Genomic DNA, 23648 nt, shown 5'->3' with positions numbered 1-23648 from the left:
ATCCTCTTTACTTGCGCCACCATTGTGAATTTCGCTAGGACTGTCTGGGAGTGGTCTGAGTGGGGAGAGGAAAACTGAAAACCAGCTGTTATTGGCAGAGAGGTTAAGAACTCTCTTTCTTATCGGTCTATTAAACTCATTGTTCACCAGGCAGGCCAAAACTCCATCCCACCTAAACAGGCTGAAATTTCACGTAGCCTTTTCAAACAGCTCTTACAAGAAGGGCATTATAATCATTTTCACAATTTCACAGTATTATTCCAACCTCATAGAGGGGAAATATATATAAAACACAGGATATTCACGTGTTTTAACTGCACTAGGCCTTTAAAGGATGTATAGGAGACTTTAGACGTATCGACTGTAGGGAAGCCATAAGGACTTCCCAGGGAAGAATGATACACTATATATACAAAAGTATGTGGACACCCCTTCAAATGAGTGGATTTGGCTATAAAATCAAGCACATAGCCATGCAATCAACCATTGACAGTAGAATGGCCTTACTGAGGAGCTCAGTGACTTTCAACGTGGCTCCGTCATAGGATGCCACCTTTCCAACGAGTCAGTTCGTCAAATTTCTGCCCTGTTCATTGAGAATACACCTGTACACCTATACACCGGTACACCTCCTCGTTCTCCTTATTTTGGGAGAGCTGCTTGTCAGGTAACATGCATGTATACAGCTCTGCCATATACAATTCAGATGTGTGTTTATGGGCATTTTCCCCATTTTTCCCTGTGTTTGAGGTAACAAGAAAAGTGATTATTTGTCATATACTGTCCATACTGTATATTTTGTAAATAACCCATCTGGATCCAGCCTTCTTCACCGCCTGCACGGTAAAATATATACAGATGTTTCGCACCTGACTGAATCTGAACCTCTGACTGAGTCTGAACTGTTGCTGGCTCACGTTAACAAACAAAAAATCTTAGAAAGAAATGGTTACCTAAATGAATAATTTAGCTTTACATTTCCTAAAAGAGTAGCTTACTTAAACTATTACATTTTTTTTAAATGTTCATTCTTTATCGCTGCCATTTTGGTGTATCCCTATATATTCACTGAGCAATGATGAACACATCGCTCGGGTTATGCTCTTCCTCCTTCACATCCTCTTTCACATCAGCTCCCTTCAAAACACTCAACAGTCAGCCATATGAAAACGGCTACCCACACTGCTCCCCAAACTACCCCAGCGATAGGACCATCGTTCAAATCTACACCATCACTCAGGCCCAATCTACAGTAAGAATACCCTAGCTGAAATCAATAACATCGCCAGGGGACTTAGCCCTAGTCAATCCCTGTGTGGAGCTGGAGGAGCCGAGCCGTACAGTACGCCCCCTATGTCAGCAGGCCCCAGGCACAGGCAGGCTGAACAAGGGGCCAGATAGGTCGTGGAGCAAATGGCGTACCGGCAGCAGCAAACCGAATGCAGATGCGGCCTGGGGGCCTACTGCGACGCTGATAAAGCACCTGTACATTTTTAGACAAACTACTTATTTCCGTCCTGCATATCGGCTTGGAAAGACTGATAACTTTCTATCCCTCCCAGGCGGAAGGATGAAAGGGCCCGGGGAGAAAGGCCTTTCAGGTGTTTAATTGATCAAGCAGAGGCCACAGGGCTTTACCAGAGATAAAAGTGACTACCACTATGCTCAGCACAATGAGGAGATCTATTTTGGAGGAGACCGAATGAAGAAGGAGAATATAGCTCATTATGCAAAGTCATTATGAGGCACCAACTATATGGGACTCATTTTTTTTAAAGAGCGTTTTTAAAGGGAGTTTGTGGTAGAATTGAACATGATTTCCAGAGGTCAGGCTATAGGTCACGCAACACTGCCAGGATGTTAACTTGTAGACCAGACTTGTTACTGTACTCAGTACAATTAAAAGACTTTAAAAAACAATGCTGCTCATTCCTTGAGCACAACATATCTGTAGCTCATGCTTTCTTTCCGAAATCATGTCTTAAATGGATTGTGTTGATCAGTGACTTAGTATACAATCATTTTGAGATGATAGGGCATGACATTTAAAACATGGTAAACAGGGGGGGAATTCTTACATTGTTTATTGCTCTGAAAATACTGGCATGGGACCTATACATTAGCAAAGCATTTGCATTTTTGTACCGTTTCAGAACCAGTGGGTAGATTTAAAAACACACAATCCTACGTACTTCCTGGAAAATAGGGTTGGAGAACCTTAACCCATGGAACTGTGGTGTGATCAATTCTGAATGTGCCAGATTCAGTTCTTCCATCCTTAAAATAATTCTGTATTTCATAGTACAATGTTGAGTTCCGTAAACCTCTAAGGACCTCCATTTCTTCCTTATTTTCCTTGTAACATGACGAGCGAGCTTCTGCAATTACAATTAGCGAACTTTCAGAAAATATTGCTAGGTTTTTACCCCATGTGACATATCTGGGTTTCACTTTACTGAGAACCAGTTGACCGGTCAGTTTACCTTACTGGTAGAAATGGAACAAGTTAACTCTCCCACCTTTAACTCCACCTCTAATGCCTCCTTCTGGGGTCTGCCTCCTGGCGTGGCCTTGTCTTTGTACTGCCTGCTCGGTATTCCCAGGAACATTGCAGTTATAGTCGTCCTCCGTCGGACCAAGACCTATCCAGTTTGAGCCGGAAACTGATGTTGAACTTGGCTGCATCTTTACCCTACCTTTGCGAATCTACAACCTAGTCTTCACCTGGAGCCTGGGTCTAGTGCTCTGTCAGCTCAACATGTACTTTTTCTAGTGCAGTATCTGTACCGGTCTGCTGACTGTCACACTTCTTAGCATCCAGCGCTACCTCCAGGTAGTGCATTTCTACAGCTAGGCCAGACTGGGAGTGGCAAAGGAGAGGGGGCTACTGTTGTACTGTGTTGGGGCAGCTGGGGTCCATCCCTTATGGGGTAATGTGCGGGATGAGAAGGAAGGTGATAAATGGATGGGTCCGATGCAAGTATGATTTTGCATCAGACGCTGAGCTGGTGGCTGTGTTGCTCCTGCAGACTCTGGCGTTTGTAGTTCCTTTCTTCATCATGGCCTCATCCTATATCCGCCTCCGGCAAAGGGTGAACCAAACTGCTTTCTTCAGAAGCCCCAGGACGACCCGATTAGTGAGCCTCATCGTTGGGTCCTTCATCGTTCCATGGACTCCTCACCGTGTCATGAATGTGCTGGGAGTGACAGCCATCTTGGCAAAGAATAAGGCTCTGAGAGTGTTCTGGGAGGATAATTGTAGGATTGATGGATCTCTGGTTTTCATCAACAGCAGCTTGGATCCATTCCTCTATGCCTTTGCCACCAGAAACACCCAGAGAGCACAGAGAAGTGACAGTCAGGTAGTGACCAAGAGTAGTCACAATCTGTAAGATTTCAGGTCACTCATTAGTAATTTCAACTATTGAAATATTCCCCTTGATACAGGCAAATATGACATAAATACCTTATTGAGATTAGCACAACAGTACTAAATCACAATAACCACCCCAGAAAACAAAGGACATGTACGCATTGTTTCTGTTTTTGTAAAGCTTAAAATCATGTTTAAATATATTAATATTTGGTCCTGTCGTATGTACCTACAGTACACGTACGCTACGGTCACAAGACGCAGGCCTCCTACGCAAACAGCTGGAGGCAGGGCTTTCTCCTATAGAGCTACATTTTTATGGAATGGTCTGCCTATCTATGTCAGAGAAGCAGACTCGGTCTCGACCTTTAAGTCTTTATTGAAGACTCATCTCTTCAGTAGGTCCTATGATTGAGTGTAGTCTGGCCCAGGGGTGTGAAGGTGAACGGAAAGGCACTGGAGCAACGAATCACCCTTGCTGTCTCTGCCTGGCCTGTTCCCCTCTCTCCACTGGGATTCTGGCTGACTTGTGATCTTCCACTTTCACTTGAGTCTCTGACGTGATCTTCCTGTCCGGGTTGGCGCCCACCTCTGGTTCGTGCCGTGGGGAAGATCTTCGTGGGCTATACTCGGCCTGGTTGGTGGTTGAAGATATCTCTCTAGTGGTGTGGGGGCTGTGCTTTGGCAAAGTAGGTATAGTCGGACGGGGCCACAGTGTCTCCCGACCCATCCCGTCTCAGCCTCCAGTAATTATGCTGCAATAGTTTATGTGTCAGGGGGCTAGTGTCAGTCTGTTATATCTGGAGTATTTCTCCTGTCTTATCCGGTGTCCTGTGTGGATTTAAGTAGGCTCCTAATTATCTCTCAATGCTGCTCATTCCTTGAGCATGACAAACAGTATCTGTAGATCCCCCGAGTGTCACACCCTGATCTGTTTCACCTGTCTTTGTGATTGTCTCCACACCCCTCCAGGTGTCACCCCAGATCTTGCCCATTATCCCCTGTGTATTTATACCTGTCTTCTCTGTTGTCTGTTGCCAGTTCATCTTGTTTGTCAAGTCAACCAGTGGTTTTCGTCTCAGCTCATGCTTCTCCCCAGTCTCTCTTTTTCCCGACTACTCTGGTTACTGACCCCTGCCTGCCTTGACCTATTGTTTGCCTGCCCTTTTGCTGTAATAAACATTGTTACTCCGACACAGTCTGCATCTAGGTCTTACCTTCAAACCTGATAGTATGAGCCATGCCTGACCCATCAGACCCGGGCCAGATACGCGACGCCATTTCCTCCCAAGGAGTCATCCCGGGAAGTCCCAGTTGCCGAGAGAACCCGAGGCTTCCCGACCTTCCCTGAGAGTCGCCGAAGACGGCTGAGTCACCGCTTCCCGAGCCTATGCAACTAGGTAGAGCTGTGCTATCGCCAGGGGAATGGCAATACAGGATCAACACAAAGAGTTGTCTGTATTGCGGGACTCTTGGTCATTTTGTGTCCTCTTTTTCTTTAAGGAGATCAGGCTCACTGGTAGGAGCGAGTACTCTGGTGGGCCATATGCTTCCCTTGCTCACACCCCTGTTCATGCCATTCTGCTGTGGGGAAGCCAGTCTAAATATCTCTGGGTTCTCATTGACTCTGGGGCCGATGAGAGTTTTTTGGATGCTATCCTGGCTTCCGAGCTGAACATCCCCACTCGGCCCCTCTCCACTCCCAGGGATGTTAGAGCACTGGACAGGCGCTCAATATGCCTGGTCACTCATATTACCACTCTCATCAAACTACGATGTCAGGGAATCACAGTGAGACTATTAAATTCCTGCTCATCAAGTCCCCTCATCAACTGGTCTACTGGTACCATCATGGGCTGGAGGCCGTTCTGCCACGCCCAGTGTCTGAAGTCAGCTCAACCTGCCCTGGGGCGTCTTCGTGGGGGTTCGAAAGGTGCCCCGGACCTCTCCGCCATTCCCGCGGAGTACCAGGACCTTCAGGAGGTGTTCAACACTCCGACCAGGGACGACTGTACTTGCTGTCAGGACCGGAGACCAAGGCCATGGACACCTACATTGTGGACTCCTTAGCTGCAGGATTTATACGTCCTTTGTCCTCTCCCTCCGGCACAGGGTTCATCTTTGTGGAGAAGAAGGACAAGACCCTGCACCCGTGCATCGACTACTAGGGACTCAATGACATAACGGTGAAGAACCGCTACCCATTCTCACTCATCTCCTCGGCCTCCGAGCTGCTCCAGGGGGCCACTGTGTTTTCCAAGCTGGATCTATGGAATGCTGGTGTGGGTCGGAATACTTCCGCAACACCCTTCCCTGATCTGCCATGGGCCTGTCTCCTTTTGAGTATTCCCTGGGGTACCAGCCCCTGCTCTTCCTCGAGCAGGAGGAAGAGGTTGGCATTCCTTCTGCCCAGATGTTCCTTTTGCCCAGGAGCCCGGTCGGCCCTCCTCAAGACCACCTCCTGGTATCAACGACAAGGGCAGATGGTATGGCTATCCACCCAGGATCTGCCCCTCCGGGTGGAATCCCGCAAGCTCTCCCCCAGGTTTATCGGCCCGTTGCCCATTGCCAAAATGATTAGCCCCTCTGCTGTTCATCTTCTGTTGCTCCGTACCCTTTGTATACATCCCACCTTTCATGTGTCCAGAGTTAAACCCATGTCTCACAGCCCTTTGTCTCCTGTTTCCAGGTCCACTCCTCTCTTTCATCTCATCGAGGGCCAATCGGCTTACACGGTGAGGCGTCCCTTGAAGGTTCGACCTCGGGGCAGGGGGTTCCAGTACCTGGTTGACTGGGAGGGTTATGGCCCGGAGGAGAGGTGCTGGGTCCCCGCCAGGGACATCCTGGACCCAGGCCTCATCACATCCAGTACCTTTCCCCCATTACTCTGGTTACTGACTCCTGCCTGCCTTGACCAGTTGTTTGCCTGCCCTGTTGCTGTAATAAACATTGTTACTCCGACACAGGGTCTTACCTTTAAACCTGATACCGAGCCCAGTATGGGGCAGTCAGACAGTGGCGGCAGCTATGCTTTTAGCAGCACGCTGAGCCCCGTTCCAGTGGTGACGTGACCCGGATCGATAGTTGGCCTTCTCTCAACGGTCGGGGTTGCTCGCTGACTAGCGAGTTTAGAAGGGTTGAATGTAACAGAGTTAAGAATGTACCGTAAGCTCCCTCCACACCTGTCTTGAAATGTCGTCGATGGAGCCATCCAAGGGGTCCCTTTTGTATGGCTCAATTGGTTTGCACAGTGTCAAGGAGGACGGTTACCTGTGTTGTAAAACAGAGGATACTTGGTTCGAGTCCAGCATATGGTAGTTAAACAGTGGAGGAAGCTAAGCTGTTAGCAGCGCCGTAATGGGGGTCAGCGTGCTGCTAACAGTTTAGCTTCCTCCACTCAGGAGACACAATTAGTTGCCTCAACTAATTTCCACATCAATACGCATTTTCTCTATGCATCCCCCAGCACTCTCTCCCTCTGTTATGTACTTGAGTGAAGACCCATAAGCGGTTTTAACAGAAAACAGAGTTCTTTAATGAAAAACAGGAATGGCATAAATCCTCTTCCAACGTAGTCAATGGAACAAAAAGAACGTTAGAATAATGCAGGATGCACCTGCCATCCGACAGGATAGGACAAGGTGGAAGCAAACGGGACGACAGCTTGCTTCTGGCATCAAAAACACAAACAAGAATCAGACACTGAAAGTAGCAGGAACAGAGAGAAAATAGAGACCTAATCAGAGGGGAAGAGAGAACAGGTGTGAAAGAGTGAATGAGCTAGTTAGGGAGATGTAGAACAGCTGAAGAATGAGAGACAGAGAAGGTAACCTAAAAAGACCAGCAGAGAGAGACAGAGTGAAGAGAAAGGACAGGAACAGACATAACAAGACATGACACCCTCTCCCTCTCTCTGTGTGTGTGTGTGTGTGTGTGTGTGTGTGTGTGTGTGTGTGTGTGTGTGTGTGTGTGTGTGTGTGTGTGTGTGTGTGTGTGTGTGTGTGATTGTGTGGGCAGAGACAGGTGTGCTGGAGTCAGAGCAGACACCCACCAGCTGCAACCTGTTCCATAATCAAGACCTCTACAAATACTCAGCCCTGCCACTTCCACACTGCCAGATCATAATCTCTGCTCAGTCAGTCTACGCTTCTAGCTATTTGTTACTTTTCAGATCCTGTTTCCCTGCCTGACGCTGATATCTTCTCCGCTACAGTTCTGCCCGATCTGACTCTGGTCCCTGTCTCCTGTCCCATGTCTTGTCATCCTGCTACTCTGTCCTGGATTCCCCACTCTACTACTCCCTTGGATTCCCTCCGGACCTGCTTACCCTGTCTCAACCCCTCTCGCTCCAGCCTCAGCCTCATCACCAGGCCTCCAGCAACCCGCCCAGCTTCCCCTGACCTGCACCAAGGGGGCAATACAGTAGCCCTATATAATAAATTGCACTAAATAATGCAATAATAATAACTAATAATAATCAAATCAATGCCGTTTCCAGGCCAATATTATGGCGAGTTAATAAGAGTCAGCTAGGGGGCAGTTATGTCAGTCACTGTCACTCAATTAGTCCATGTCAGCTAACATTTGATAGATTGCTAGGTAAGTTAGTCTAGCCAGCTATGAAAACCTTGTAGTAAATCATGGCCAAATTACTGTCTGGGCACAGAAGGCACACATGTGCCCAGGAGCCCTGAACTCAAGGAGGCCCCCATTGGTAGTGTTAGTAATTCTCACTCAGACATCATATGAACATAACATAAGTCATGGCAAAATATGTAGAACTGCAGGAAATTAGCTTTAAAATGGCAACATGTTTTCTCCATCCCATGGAAAAACGTATAGAACTGCAAGACATTTGATGAAAAACTAAAAATAATTATCTCAACCCCATAGAAAAATGTGTAGAATTGCAGGAAACTAGTATTAAAACTGCAATATTTTCTCTCTGTCCCATGGAAAAAGGTGTGGAATTGCATACATTTGCTTTAATAAAACTGTAAAATGTTCCTTTTGCTACCAAATGTTTTTCCCGGAAAGTGGGCCCCCCTTAACAAATTTCACTTAGGTACACCAAAAAATAGCCAGAAATGTCCCTGAATAAAATGTCAGAATGGATCTCACAATAAAACTACAGAATTCATCTCACAACTGAGCATCTCACAACATAATGGACCATTTGGAAAGACTTAAGTTACCCACTCCCTTGTAGGAAGGGGATTTATTAATATACACATGCTGAAATTGCCCTCCCCTCTCTCCAAAGAAAGGTTAGCAGAAATGATGGAACCTACCTTCACATCCAAGACAACTCTGTGTGCTTGCTTTTGGGTCGGGATCTCTTGATGTTATGTAAAACATATTCGTTGCCTCACAAAGCAAACAAATCCAATTCAATGTCTCTCGGTCTTCTTTATTGCCTCTACCTGTGGTGTATAGGGGGATATTCATACAAATTCGCCCAGTGGAATAAACACACGGTTGTATGTAGACTTATCTAGCCTATAGATTCCCTAGTTCTCGAACATGTATCCAAACGAAAGCGAATTAAATCCTGTCACAAACTACTCCAGCAAAACAACAACATTCTGCTCCTGTCAAAAATTATTTTAGAAAATATGTGAATATGCATTTGAATGCAAGCGTGGTGAGATGGCGAGACACCATTTCGCACATGCAGATCTGCATATGGAAATTAGGGTTAGCCTGGGTCCAGTTTTATTTCACTGTTGTACTGTTTTTAATTAGACGGGGACACCAAGAGACGGACTGTCGGGGAAGGAAGGGCATAGGACGTGACTTTCATACAAGGCTACAAATGACATACAAATAAAATGCATTACATCAACTATACCAGGGATATTGTCAACTTTGATGGAGGTGGGGGCCAGAAAAACATGAACTCATCATGAGGGGCTGCAGTTGCTCGAGGATGTGTATATCCACATCTGCATGAACCCCGACCCCACCACACCAAACCACGTTGTGAGAAAACAATTACCATCCCCCTGTTGTTGTTTCTTAAGTTTTAGTTAATTTTGTGCAATTCTACACATTTTGCCATGGGACAGATATGTTTTTGCAATTTCTCTGCAATTCTACACATTTTGTCATAGGGTGGAGAGAAATATTTGTTGTTTTTAATATGATATCTGAGTGAGTTTGACTAACAAAATCAATGGGGGCCCTCCGATGGTAATTCGACCATGATTACTACATTTAGATAGCTGGCCACTAGACTAATTTACCAATATAAAAATGTTAGATGACATGGGCTAAATCAGTGCTGGGGCAGCAGGGCAGCCTAGTGGTTAGAGTGTTAGACTAGTAACTGAAAGGTTGCAAGTTCAAATCTGAGCTGACAGACTGTAAACTCTCAGCTAATGAGTTAGTTAGCGGTGGTGCGCAATAAATAGCATTTCAATTGGTGATGTCACTTGCTCAGAGACCTTGAAGTAGTGATTCCCCTTGCTCTGTAAGGGCTGTGGCTTCTGTGGAGCGATGGGTGACTGTTGCTGATGTGTGCAGAGGGTCCCTGGTTCACACCTGGTGAGGGGATGGTTTAAAGTTATACTGTTACATTGGTGCCGTGACCTGGATCACTGGTTGCTGTGGGAGGTCCCGCAGGAGCACGTGTCACAGGTCACCCCCAAAAACCAATTCTTCCTTTGGCCGCCTCTCCTTCCAGTTCTCTGCTGCCAATGATTGGAATGAACTACAAAAATCTCTTAAACTGGAAACACATCTCCCTCACTAGCTTTAAGCACCAGCTGTCAGAGCAGCTCACAGATTACTGCACCTGTACATAGCCCAACTATAATTTAGCCCAAACAACTACCTCCCCCATAATGTATTTATTTATCTTGCTCTTTTGCACCCAATTAATTCTATCTCTACCTTGCACATTCTTCCACTGCAAATCTACCATTGTTTTACTTGTTATATTGTATTTACTTCACCACCATGGCCTTTTTTTTGCCTTTACCTCCCTTATCTCACCTTATTTGCTCACATTGTATATAGACTTAGTTTTCTACTGCATGTTTGTTTTACTCCATGTGTACAGTGCCTTGCGAAAGTATTCGGCCCCCTTGAACTTTGCGACCTTTTGCCACATTTCAGGCTTCAAACATAAAGATATAAAACTGTATTTTTTTGTGAAGAATCAACAACAATTGGGACACAATCATGAAGTGGAACGACATTTATTGGATATTTCAAACTTTTTTAACAAATCAAAAACTGAAAAATTGGGCATGCAAAATTATTCAGCCCCCTTAAGTTAATGGTTTGTAGCGTCACCTTTTGCTGCGATTACAGCTGTAAGTCGCTTGGGGTATGTCTCTATCAGTTTTGCACATTGAGAGACTGAAATTTTTTCCCATTCCTCCTTGCAAAACAGCTCGAGCTCAGTGAGGTTGGATGGAGAGCATTTGTGAACAGCAGTTTTCAGTTCTTTCCACAGATTCTCGATTGGATTCAGGTCTGGACTTTGACTTGGCCATTCTAACACCTGGATATGTTTATTTTTGAACCATTCCATTGTAGATTTTGCTTTATGTTTTGGATCATTGTCTTGTTGGAAGACAAATCTCCGTCCCAGTCTCAGGTCTTTTGCAGACTCCATCAGGTTTTCTTCCAGAATGGTCCTGTATTTGGCTCCATCCATCTTCCCATCAATTTTAACCATCTTCCCTGTCCCTGCTGAAGAAAAGCAGGCCCAAACCATGATGCTGCCACCATCATGTTTGACAGTGGGTACGGTGTGTTCATGGTGATGAGCTGTGTTGCTTTTACGCCAAACATAACGTTTTGCATTGTTTCCAAAAAGTTCAATTTTGGTTTCATCTGACCAGAGCACCTTCTTCCACATGTTTGGTGTGTCTCCCAGGTGGCTTGTGGCAAACTTTAAACGACACTTTTTATGGATATCTTTAAGAAATGGCTTTCTTCTTGCCACTCTTCCATAAATGCCAGATTTGTGCAATATACGACTGATTGTTGTCCTATGGACAGAGTCTCCCACCTCAGCTGTAGATCTCTGCAGTTCATCCAGAGTGATCATGGGCCTCTTGGCTGCATCTCTGATCAGTCTTCTCCTTGTATGAGCTGAAAGTTTAGAGGGATGGCCAGGTCTTGGTAGATTTGCAGTGGTCTGATACTCCTTCCATTTCAATATTATCGCTTGCACAGTGCTCCTTGGGATGTTTAAAGCTTGGGAAATCTTTTTGTATCCAAATCCGGCTTTAAACTTCTTCACAACAGTATCTCTGGTGTGTTCCTTGCTCTTCATGATGCTCTCTGCGCTTTTAACGGACCTCTGAGACTATCACAGTGCAGGTGCATTTATACGGAGACTTGATTACACACAGGTGGATTGTATTTATCATCATTAGTCATTTAGGTCAACATTGGATCATTCAGAGATCCTCACTGAACTTCTGGAGAGAGTTTGCTGCACTGAAAGTAAAGGGGCTGATTAATTTTGCACGCCCAATTTTTCAGTTTTCGATTTGTTAAAAAAGTTTGAAATATCCAATAAATGTCGTTCCACTTCATGATTGTGTCCCACTTGTTGTTGATTCTTCACAAAAAAATACAGTTTTATATTGTAGCGACCCGCACAGACAGCTGTGTGTTATGTGTTAGGCTAGGAGGTGGTTGTGTTGTACTGACCAGTACCCGGTGTTCGCGGGGTCCGACATGTCAATCAACCTGCTATCTGCCAATCACGGGAATGCCTGGAATGTTCTGATGCCGGGCATCCTGGTGTTTGGCGGAGTGGCGTGGAGGGGGGTTGGTCAGGGGGGTGGAGCATTGGAAGTTAAGACCAGGTTCAGCTTTTTGTTCTCTCTCTCTTACGCCTGGGCTTCCCAAGAGAAGGTCACGATTGGCTTGTGGGTTATCTGTCATCTTTTTGGCGTGTGCTACGGCCCAAACAGTAGCCTGTGTAAAGTTGGTTTAATAAACCGTCAATTCGCAAACTCAAGCCTCTGTCTGGACAATTGTTCATTTATGATCTAGTCAGGTCATTACAATATCTTTATGTTTGAAGCCTGAAATGTGGCAAAAGGTCGCAAAGTTCAAGGGGGCCGAATACTTTCGCAAGGCACTGTAACTCTGTGTTGTTGTGTGTGTCGAACTGCTTTGCTTTATCTTGGCCAGGTCGCAATTGTAAACGAGAACTTGTCCTCAACTTGCCTACCTGGCAAGGTGAAATAAAATGTAAAAAAATAAAGGCGTATCATTATTTTGTAATCTTGTTTTTTTAATAATTCGAATGATAACTGTAACGTATTTGCTACAATTTAACAGCTACGTCACTCTTCTCGACAGAACTTCGAACCAATTATCCCGGAGATATCGGTCGCAGTGCCGACTTTGCGCATGCGTAGCTCGTGTGCTCCTTTTGCGCGGGAGAGACAGGCGGAAGTGAAAACACCAGACAGCGTTCAGAAAGGATTCCAGGATTTCATCTGGATTTAAACTAGCTCGTTAACCACACCAAGCTGGGTATTTTTTTTTTTGACTTGGCGTTTCATTTAATGGTGTAACTGCAGTTTATTCAACAGTGCTGCTAATGTAGGTGTTTTTGACGATGTTATTCTCGGCAGGGCATAAAGTCAAGACTTAGAGTAACTGCTACTGGTAGTGAACCACGGCGCAGATAGAACAAGGAGTTAGTTATACAAATCAAACGTTAGTATTTCAAGGAACTGTAACGTTAGCTAGCTAGCTAAGAAACGTTAGAAGTTGGCCAACATTAGCCCTGTAAGATTACAAGGTCAACTTGGCTAACTTCGTGTACGTTTTTATAGATGTGTTGTTTAAATGTTTATGTTGTCACTTGTATCGTTTCAAAAACGATTATATTGATAAAACATTGATTGTCATTCCCTGCACGTAACTTACAAACAGTAAGCTCTAACTATGAATTGTACACTTCCCCAGCCCTATTTCTCATCTTCCCAACCAAAGTGCCATGGCCAGACTGTTGAAATGACAGATTGTGTCTTTAATGTCGCTTCTCTAAAGTGAAGACAATGGAAGAGGACATCAGCCAGTCGCTGACCCCAGCCCTGCCACCCTGTTTCTCCTGTGCATCTGACCCGGGTCGGGATGACACCCGGCCACTGTCATCTGACGGTTATATTGGCAGGGGCTCCCTGAAACGGTAACGTCTCTATGAGCACACTGCTAAGGCATATCTTGGCAGGCTAATATTATACTGAACAAAAATATAAATGCAACATGCAACAATTTAAAATATTTTACAGAGTACAAGTTCATATAAGGAAATTATTTCAATTTAAATGAATTATTACATTCAGAAATACTCCTCAGTACTCCTTTATTCAGTGTATAATCTACTGTATAAGAATACACAGACATTACATTAGGTACTTGTCATGGTAAATACAGAAGGAAAGTCCCGCCTACTTCATGGATCGTGTCCCACAGTGTTTTTGAATGTACTTCAAGAATATAAAAACGAATTAATAAAAAAGTGGTTGTTTAAGATGTATGTAAAATTATATTAGTATTTGTGGATTAATTGACTTCTACCTGATGCCTTTCATGCAGATTTCTGTTTGATTGAGTAAATTAATCCACTAATACAAATATAATTTTTTACATATCTTAAATGACTGCTTTTTTTATTAATTGGATTATGTATTATTGAAGACCATTCAAAAACCCTGGGACATGATACATGAATTAGGCGGGACTTTCATACTGTATTTACCATGGCGATCGGTGTTTTGTCATGTGTCATGGCAAGTGCCTAATGTAATATCTCTACTCTTATACAGTAGAGTAGATTATACACTGAATAAAAAAGGTATTGAGGAGTATTTCTGTCTGTAATAATTTATTTAAATTTACTGATTTCTTTATTTGAACTGGTACCCAGTAAAATATTTGAAATTGTTGCATGTGCATTTATATTGTCATGATTATATTGTCAAATTCATGAAAACTCAGTAATTTAAGATATGTAAAATTATATTAGTATTTGTGGATTAATTGACTTCTACCTGATGCCTTTCATGAAGATTTGTGATTGATTGAGTAAATTATTCCAAGAATACAAATATAATATATATCTTAAATTACTGCGTTTTCATGAATTTGACAATATAATCTTGAAGGCCATTCAATAATAGGACATGATCCAGGAAATAGGTGGGACTTGCATACCGAATGTGACGCATAGTAACTCAAACAATCGTCAGATTGGACAGCTGACGACAGTGGACAGAAATAATAATATGTTGACCTTGTTATACTACAACAGAATCATTACCGACAATATTGTTTGAGGAAAAACTCCCTGTCCTCAGTGTCTTTTAGGCTGCAGCAGATCTAAGTTACTATTGTCTTCCATAGGCTGCTGTTACGTCTGGACCCAGCCCCTGCAGACTACGAAGATGACACAGTGGATATCTTTGGTTTCCCATGGGTGACAGAGACCGCTCTGGTGGAATCTACCAAGCTTTTGTTTGGCCTGTTCAGGTGGGAATACAGCCAGATAATGTGGAGTGTCATTCATTTATTTCAGACTATGTAGAACTGCCTCACTGTCTCTCATTCTCAGGGTTTTTAGGTCAGTATGTCACAATTTGTTGTCACCTTTCAGGCAAAAGCTTCTGAAATTAGAGACCCTGGTGCAGTCCAGCTCTCATGACTTTGGTAAGCTAACTTAATGTGTACCTTGCTGCTCATGGTTTTGTGAGGAGTTCATAAGTTGAAATTTGATAAAGCTTTGTGGTAATAACCAAGTGTCAAGTGATTAGATTTGGTATGGTGGTGGCTGGATTTTTTTTTCTGGGTTGTTGTAATGGGGAAATCTTGTACTGTTTTCGTTGTACTGTATGCACTCGACAATGCTATGTTTCAGGCCAAGCCAGCAGCCTCCATTATGAGGCAGAAGACCTTAGGCAACAATGTGTGCTGTTTCTCCAATATGTCAAAGTCTTCCTATACAGGTAATGCTGCTGGTCAGTTATTACTGATTCTCACTGACTGTTCCTGGCCTAGGGCATAGGCTATATTTACTAGGCATATACATATCTAGTTCCAGTAAAACAGTGTAAGGATTTGTTTTTTGTTTAAAAGATCAAATGATCAGCATTCAGGTCTGACCTCTGACTTTTTGTGATTCCCTATGTGACCTCTGCACCCTGCAGGTACCTGGAGCCAACCTGTTCCCTGGAGGAGGGCCCCTGTCACCCCTATGTGGAGCTGGAGGCTCAGCTACCCTCTGCTCTGCTGGAGGAGCTCTTTGGGGTCACCCTCCTCATAGGGCGCCTCAAAGACCTGCCAGCCAACATCCAGAGTGCCCTCACCATACAGCACCAGGGCAAGGTAGCCCCCCCCCCACACACACACACACAAAGCATGAATATTGTGAGTGAATACCAGACCTGGGTTCAAATATGTGTATTTGAGTATCTGGTGTTTAATATACGTTTTCCGTGTATTTCAATATTCAAATACACAGAATATTCAAATACACAGCCAAAAACAATTATTTTTATTTGAGTATTTGAATGTAACAAAACAAATAGTCTGCCAAATTGTATTTGACAGTATGTTCAAATACTTATTTCAAAGGCTATTTTCAAATACCTGGGTTAAATGCATGAGTGTGTTTGAGTCAGTGGATTTAAGTTTTTCAAATACTTTCCAAGTGTATTTCCAAATCCATGAAAATATTCAACTACTTGTCTTATCAAAGAAAATATATCTCAATACTTACTTATGTTGTGGAAATTCTACACAGGGACACTCGAAGTCAATCTTAAATTAATCATTTTTTATCATCAGCGCCCTGGAGAGGTTCCAACCAACTCAATTCACCAAGTATGTCGATCAGGAGCTCTACCTGGGAAGTCCCGTTAGTTCTCTAATATACTGCCGACAAGTTATATTTGCATGATTTAGCTTATTCATCATTCATTATTAATTAATCATTAAAATTTGCTTCATTCATGTGACTGACCAATACTGGGTCATGCATGGGGCGGCAGGGTAGCCTAGTGGTTAGAGCGTTGTGCTAGTAACTGGAAGGTTGCAAGTTCAAATCCCTGAGCTGACAATGTACTAATCTGTCGTTCTGAATAAGCAGTTAACCCACTGTTCCTAGGCCGTCATTGAAAATAAGAATTTGTTCTTAACTGACTTGCCTAGTTAAATAAAGGTAAAAATAAATAAAATAATGTGACAGACCCTACGAGGCAATACCCAACACCCCAGGATGCTTCTTGTCTAGGTGGAAACATTGAAACTGAGATATTTTGTTCTTAAATCAAGGGCCTGGGCGTACTGCCAACTTGCAGATAGTGAGGATTCGTTCAATTAGTTACATTATTAGAAAAGCACATACATAAAATGTTCCTTTACATTTCGTAAGTATGTGAAAGTAATTTAGATATTTGAAAGTATTTGAACCCGGGTCTGGTGAATACACCCTGGTATGCTTTTACTGTATATCTCCCCTCAGCTGTTTCCTCCCTCCTGGCATTTGTTACACCTCCACCTGGACATCCACTGGTCAGTATTGGATATTCTCCACCTGCTGGGGCAGAGGATGCAAGGTATGTGTTGATTTTATTGTTGTTATTTAGGATCTCTTCTATCCTATCGTAGGGTAATCTTCCAAGGCAAAACAAATTGCATATGCAGTACTGTAAAAATCGAAAACGGATCTGAAATACACAATATGAAGAGAGAGAAAAATAAAATTAGTTGAGGCTGGTGTTGTCAGGCTGGTATTGTCAGTGCATTGTAGGTCTACTGCATTCTTATTTGTCTGTTTGACCTTTGCAGGTCAGGTGGTGTACGCCCACCAGTTTGTGAACCTGACAGGGGAGAACCTGACCAACAACAGCCTGTTTGAGGAGCATCTCTGCAACCTGCTTTCTGACCTCACGGGCATGGCCATGGGCAAATACAGCAAGGTACTGTGCATGGGGTTATACGTGTGTGTTGTGTTCCTTAACAACACTAACCATTGAGTAAGCCTTGAGGCAAACCCCTTAAGAATGTTGCAGGGGCGCCACACTATGGCTGACGCTGTGCTCCCATCTCTCTGTGGGTGGGTGGTGGATTGTTGTATTTTATTAGGATCCCCATTAGTTGTTGCAAAAGCAGCACTCTTCCTGGGGTACACATGAAACATGACATAATACAGAACATTAATAGACAAGAGCAGCTCAAGGACAAAACTACGTAAAATAAAATGTTTAAGGCACACGTAGCCTACATATCAATGCATACACGCAAGCTATCTAGGTCAAGTAGGGGAGAGGTGTTGTGCCGTGAAGTGTTGCTTCATCTGTTTTTTGAAACCAGGTTTGCTGTTTATTTGAGCAATATGAGATTGAACGGAGTTCCATGCAATAATGGCTCTCTATGATACTGTATGCTTTCTTGAATTTGTTCTGGATTTGGGGACTGTGCCCTCTGATTACAATGATTACGAGCAAGACGTACCGCTCTGTTCTGGGCCAGCTGCAGCTTAACTAGGTCTTTCTGTGCAGCACTGGACCACACGACTGGACAATAATCAAGATTAGACAAAACTAGAGCCTGCAGAACTTGCTTTTTTCTGTATGGTGTCAAAAAAGCAGAGCATCTCTTTATTTCGGACAGACCTCACCCCATCTTTACAACCATTGCATCTATATGTTTTGACCATGACAGTTAATGCCAAGTAATTTAGTTTCCTTAACTTGTTCAACAGCCACACCATTCATTACCATATTCAGCTGAGGTCTAGAACGTAGGGAATTATTCTTTACCAAATACAATACTCTTAGTTTTAGAAATGTTCAGGACCAGTTCATTACTGGCCACTCATTCCAAAACAGACTGCAACTCTTTAAGGGTTTCAGTGACTTTATTAGCTGGGGTTGCTGATGCTTATATGGTTCATCAGCATACATGGACATGCATGCTTTGTTTAGTGGCAGGTCATTTGTAGAAATAGAAAAGAGTAGAGGGCTTAGAGAGCTGCCCTGCAGTACACCACACATTGCATGTTTGACATTAGATAAGCTTCCATTTGAGTTCTGTTAGATAGATAGCTCTGAATCCTCGATATGACAGAGGTTGAAAAGCCATAAGTGAATTTTTTTTTTCAACAACCGGTTATTGTCAATAATATCAAAGGCTGCTTGAAATCTAACAGTGCAGCTCCCATAATCTTCTTATTATCAATTTCTTTCAATCGTCATTTGTGTCAGTGCAGTACATGTTGAGTGCCCTTCTCTATAAGCATTCTCAAAGTCTGTTGTTAATTTGTTTACAGAGAAATAGCACTGTATTTGGTCAAACACAATTTTTTCCAACAGTTTGCTAAGAGCTGGCAGAAAGTTTATAGGTCTGCTGTTAGAACCAGTAAAGGCTGCTTTACCACTCTTGGGTAGTTGAATTACTTTGGCTTCCCTCCAGGCCTGAGGACAGACTTTCCTCTTGGCTCAGATTAAAGACATGACAGATAGGAGTGTCCATAGAGTCAGCTACCATCCTCAGGAGCTTTCCATCTAAGTTGTCAATGCCAGGTTTTGTCATTATTGATTGATAACAATAATTTGTCCACCTCTCCCACACTAACTTTACAAAATTAAAACATGCAATTATTTTCTTTCATTAATTGTTTTCTTGGCTCACAGTTCGTTGTTGACCACTTTGCCACTTTGCCAATTAAGTAATCAATATGCAGTAAGTCTGCCAGTCGGATGTACATCCAGACCTATTAGCCACTCCTTTTGCCCCATCACTTTGAACCAATTCCTCGTCAATCTATGGAGCCTTAACAGTTCTAGCAGTCAGTTTTTTAACATGCGCATGTTTATCAATAATTGGAAGAAGAAATTTCATAAATTCATCAAGTGCAGGGTCTGGATGCTCCTTATTAATCACATCAGACCAACAACTATTTTTTAACATCATCCACATAAGTCACAGCAAAATCTTTTGTATGATCTCTTATACACTATTTTAGGCCCAGCTGTTGGAACTTTGGCTTTCCTGAATATAGCTACTATACTGTGATCACTACATCCAATGGGTATGGATACAGCTTTAGAACAAAGTTCTACGGTATTAGTAAAAATGTGATCGAGACATGTGGATGATCTTGTTCCTGTAGTGTTTGTAAACACCCTGGTAGGTTGATTAACAACCTGAACCAGATTACAGGCACTGGTTACAGTAAGAAGCTTCCTCTTGAGCGGACAGCTTGATGAAAACCAGTCAATACTCAAGTCCCCAAAAGGTAGACCTCTCTGTGTACATCACATACACGATCAAGCATTTCACACATATTATTTAGATACTGACTGTTCACACTTGGTGGCCTATAGCAACACTCCAAAAGAAAAGGCTTTAGATGTGGTTGCAGGTTCACTTGGCACAACACTTCAATAACACTTGACATGAGATCTGTAAGCATTACAGGGATATGGCTCTGAATATACAGCAACACCTCCCCCATAAGCATTTCTGCCTCTTCTATTGATGTTATATCCTGTATTGCTCCTGCTGTATCATCAAATGAATTATCCAAGTGACTCTCAGAAATAGCTAGTATATGAATGTTATCTGATGTTAGCAAGTTATTGATTTCTTGAACCTTATTCCTAAGGCTACATATAATAATATAGACTATTTTCAGCCCTTTCCTTGGTAGCTTATCAGAGATGGACATAATAGGTGAAAAGAGCAAACAAAGCAAGGTACAAAAAAATAAAAATACATTCAGCAGTCCATTAATCAATTGGTGTGGGTGCTGCGGGGTTGAAGCTACGAACCCATAGGCTTGGCTCTCTCATCCCTTCCAGGCTTCTGTGAGGAAGGGTGGACAATGAGCCTGTCATGGCGGATGTAAGCAATGTGGTTGTGTCTAAGAGTTGGGTGTGAAGAAAAACAAAAAAAGAAAATTCCTAACAACTTTTCATATGGTTATAATACTGCCTGGAAAGGGTGAAATCGATAGGTAATTTAAAACCTACAGGCAACATTTACATCTCCGTAAGAGTTGGTAGCCACTTCCGAGGGTATTCCTAACTCTTTCCTCTGTTCTAGGTAAGGCCTACTGAGGCCCTTACCAGCCATCACTACTACTGCACCTGCACCAAAGAGCTGTGGATACTACTTATACACTTACTGGAACACAGGAGCAAAGTGTTACACACACAGGTGAACATACACACGTTCACACTTGGTGTAACTCTATGATTCGGTGACCATTTGGATTTTATCTGCAATTAATCAAATTTGATTAGTGTTTGTAATTACAACTGTGTGTGTGTGTGTGTGTGTGTGTGTTTCCCCCAGTCTTTCTGGAACTACATGAACACACTGCTGCAGTCTCTGATCAGTGGCCAGCCTGTAGCAGAGCAGTACGGTGTGCTCCCTACACACTGTAAAGACCCTCTGGGCTTCACCTGGTGGCTTGTCACTCACTTGGCTGAGCTGGGACAATACAGCCGCAACGGGGCCTTCCAAAATGGGGTAATCTAGGGGGCTATAAGGGGGTGTGTGATTTCCCCCCCCCGATTAATCAGATATGGCTGAATTTCTGAAATGTGTCTTCCATTTATAGTCAAAATCCTGATTTGTCCCGATCGCATCACCTACAGTTTTGACTTCTTGCCCAAGCGTATTAGACTGTATGTTTTTGTTGGTAATATAATGCTCTGGTCTCACAGAAACAGCTGGAGGATAACTGGAGTTTTGTGTGTGAGTTGCTCAAGTCCACCTGTAACCCCAAGGTAGGCTCTCGCGCAAAGGGGATATGGGTTATGGACGGGTGCATGGTTTCTGTATACAGTTATCATTTGTTTTGTTGATTGATCTGTGTGTGGTGCAGAGAGCGCTACAAGAGGACCAGATCAGAATGCACGTCCACTGCTGCCTGAGTCTGTCTCTGCTATGGAAACCTAACAATGGCACTGTTGCCACACTCTGGGAGTACTACAGCAAAAACCTGGTGAGGAATACCTCTAACACACCACTCTAAAACATGGACTATATGTCATGTACAGTATGTTTGATGTGTATGAGATGTTATGTCTATTATATACAGTAGAGTTATGTGCCCATTAATCCCCTCCAAATATCCAAATTACATTCTCCCCTCCGTCTCCCCTTCCCTTCAGAGCGGTTTGTTCACAGTGCCCTGGTTAGGGGTGTCGGGGCTCGGCAGCGTGAGCAGAACCCCCCTGGCCCTGTTGGACCAGGCCCGAAGCTGCTGCTCCCCCTCCCCCCTTCGTTCCTCCGGCCACACCCAGCTGTACCGCTCAGCCAACTCCTTTCAGATCTTCCTCAGAGTGCTGGCTCTCTACCTAGCCCAGGAGAACGCAGGCGGCGCCCCTTGGAGGCAGATCAAGGGCAGGTGAGGCGCGTGTGTGTGTGTAGGGATGGGGTACAGAAAAGGAGGCCAGTTAAACCCCTAAGGTACTCTTTAAATGGAGCTAAATTAGTTTACTTCAATATTATGTTGATACGAAATACAGGTGAGTCCACATTCACAGACACGACTCTCTGTGCCTTGATCTTGACGTGTCTGCATGTGTGTGTGCCTGCCAGGTGTGGCACAGCCCCTCTCTGAGGCTTTGCTATTTGCTCAGACTCCCAGGGAGAGCAGGTGTCTCAGGAGGAACCTCCACCTGCCTCTCCTCTCCTCCCAGTGGAGACCAGCCTAGTCCCACTGAGCCCCACATAAAACCCACAGCTGTTTCCCGAACTCCCCCAGTTATGGCTCCTCTTTCTGGGGGAGACCAAAGACAATAAGCCCATCCAAGCCCATGGATCCCAACATCAGAACGTGGCCTGGGACGAGCCCGGCTGGGTGCTAGCGAGGAGGATAAGTCCGCCTAATGACTTCACTCTGTCTGGAACGTGCTCAGCCGCTCCGCAGACATGAAGGCTAATTAGCTAACGAGCATGGCGGTTAATTCCCCTTAACGAAGCCGTGTTGGTTTCCAGCACGGATGGGGGTGGGCAGCAGCAGGAAGGTTGCTGGCAGGGACCGGACTGGGCTGGGCCTGGTCCAGATTAGAACACCCCCTCTCCCTCTCTCTCTGCTCCAGTTCCCTCGAGAAGAGCCGGGCGTGCTTACGGCGTTCCGGCAGCATTCCCGCTGGCTCCGTGGGAGGCCTGTGGTGGCTGCATTAATGGGATCGACTGGGAGAGCGCTGATCTCTTATGCCGGGAGTCTTGAGCATCTGCTCGCCTCTGGAAAAAGCTGTCCAGGATAAACAAACACACAGACGGACTGTTTGTCTGACAGACAGAAAACACAGGAAAGAGCCTCCCAACCTGTTACAGTCAAACTATAAATCCATTTCCCACTGCTGTTTTTCTTTTCTCTAACCACTAGGCAGGTAGCCTAGTGGTTAGAGCGTTGGGCCAGTAAACCAAAAGGTTGCTAGATCGAATCCCCGAGCTGACAAGGTAAGAGTCTGTCGTGCTGCTCCTGAACAAGGCAGTTAACCCACTAGGTCATCGTTGTAAATAGGAATTTGTTCTTAACTGACTTGCCTAGTTAAATAAAAAATTAGTAATGTACCTTCTGTCTCTTTCTCATCTTTCCCTTCTCACTCTCTCTTCCTGCCTTAGGTTTTTGCCACATATATACCATCCATACACCTCTCTTCCTCACCTTTTTCCTTCTCCTCCTCTCACTCTCTCTCCATGTAACATGTAGCAGAACTTTATAACCAGTCATGGTTAGGGCTGTTACGGTGACCATATTACCGTCACGAGTCATGACCGCAGTCAAATTCCGATCACGGTAACTAAGCTTCTCCAAGCTCTGATGGTCATTAGCAAGTTTGGTAGGCTACGAACTGCCTGGTCGTCAGCACTCTATTGTACCTCGATTCACTCTGACATCAATGCAAAAGTGATTGAAAATCAAATCAAACACTCAATGAGAGCTCATGTTGTTCAACATAGGCTATGCAATTGCGTGAGGACATCGTTTTGATGGCCTCTTAAAAAGAGGATCTCATCAGCTTTCTATAGGCTAGGCCTCTTTATTTCTCAACTTATCCTAATATTTAGCACATCGCTTCACTTTACAACAGGAATATAGCCGACCTTGCCGGCATGAAAATGAACCACTGGAAAAGCGTCCTCCATTTGCTATTTTAAGTGCATAGATGACCGGTGCGTGATAATAGTCCATTCTAAATCAAAACTAATTTCACACATACAGTACCAGTCAAAAGTTTGGACACACCTACTCATTCAAGGATTTTCT

The 23648-nt window shown here is 43.9% G+C and overlaps 1 protein-coding gene across 7 annotated transcripts in view; it reads left to right on the top strand.

Annotated features, from left to right (window-relative positions):
* Nucleotides 1-12789: 12789 nt before the first annotated feature.
* The window catches only part of mms22l (MMS22-like, DNA repair protein), a 35327-nt gene continuing 24468 nt past the window's right edge, over nt 12790-23648 (top strand). Inside the window, exons 1-13 of one of the 7 annotated variants that reach the window (XM_064945283.1) lie at nt 12790-12883; nt 13406-13544; nt 14762-14887; nt 15012-15064; nt 15273-15360; nt 15562-15739; nt 16878-16971; nt 17204-17334; nt 20465-20578; nt 20717-20893; nt 21091-21153; nt 21252-21371; nt 21541-21776. In XM_064945283.1, the coding sequence (XP_064801355.1) occupies nt 13414-13544; nt 14762-14887; nt 15012-15064; nt 15273-15360; nt 15562-15739; nt 16878-16971; nt 17204-17334; nt 20465-20578; nt 20717-20893; nt 21091-21153; nt 21252-21371; nt 21541-21776 (1511 nt within the window). In that variant the 5' untranslated portion in view covers nt 12790-12883; nt 13406-13413. Of the gene's footprint in view, nt 13070-13321; nt 13545-14761; nt 14888-15011; nt 15065-15272; nt 15361-15561; nt 15740-16877; nt 16972-17203; nt 17335-20464; nt 20579-20716; nt 20894-21090; nt 21154-21251; nt 21372-21540; nt 21777-23648 lie in introns of all 7 variants that reach the window. The other 6 variants (XM_064945285.1, XM_064945286.1, XM_064945282.1 and 3 more) reach the window with 6 other exon arrangements.

Source organism: Oncorhynchus masou, chromosome 29 (genome assembly GCF_036934945.1).
Source record: "Oncorhynchus masou masou isolate Uvic2021 chromosome 29, UVic_Omas_1.1, whole genome shotgun sequence".
Taxonomy (NCBI): domain Eukaryota; kingdom Metazoa; phylum Chordata; class Actinopteri; order Salmoniformes; family Salmonidae; genus Oncorhynchus; species Oncorhynchus masou.
This window is presented reverse-complemented; position numbering and strand designations above follow the sequence as displayed.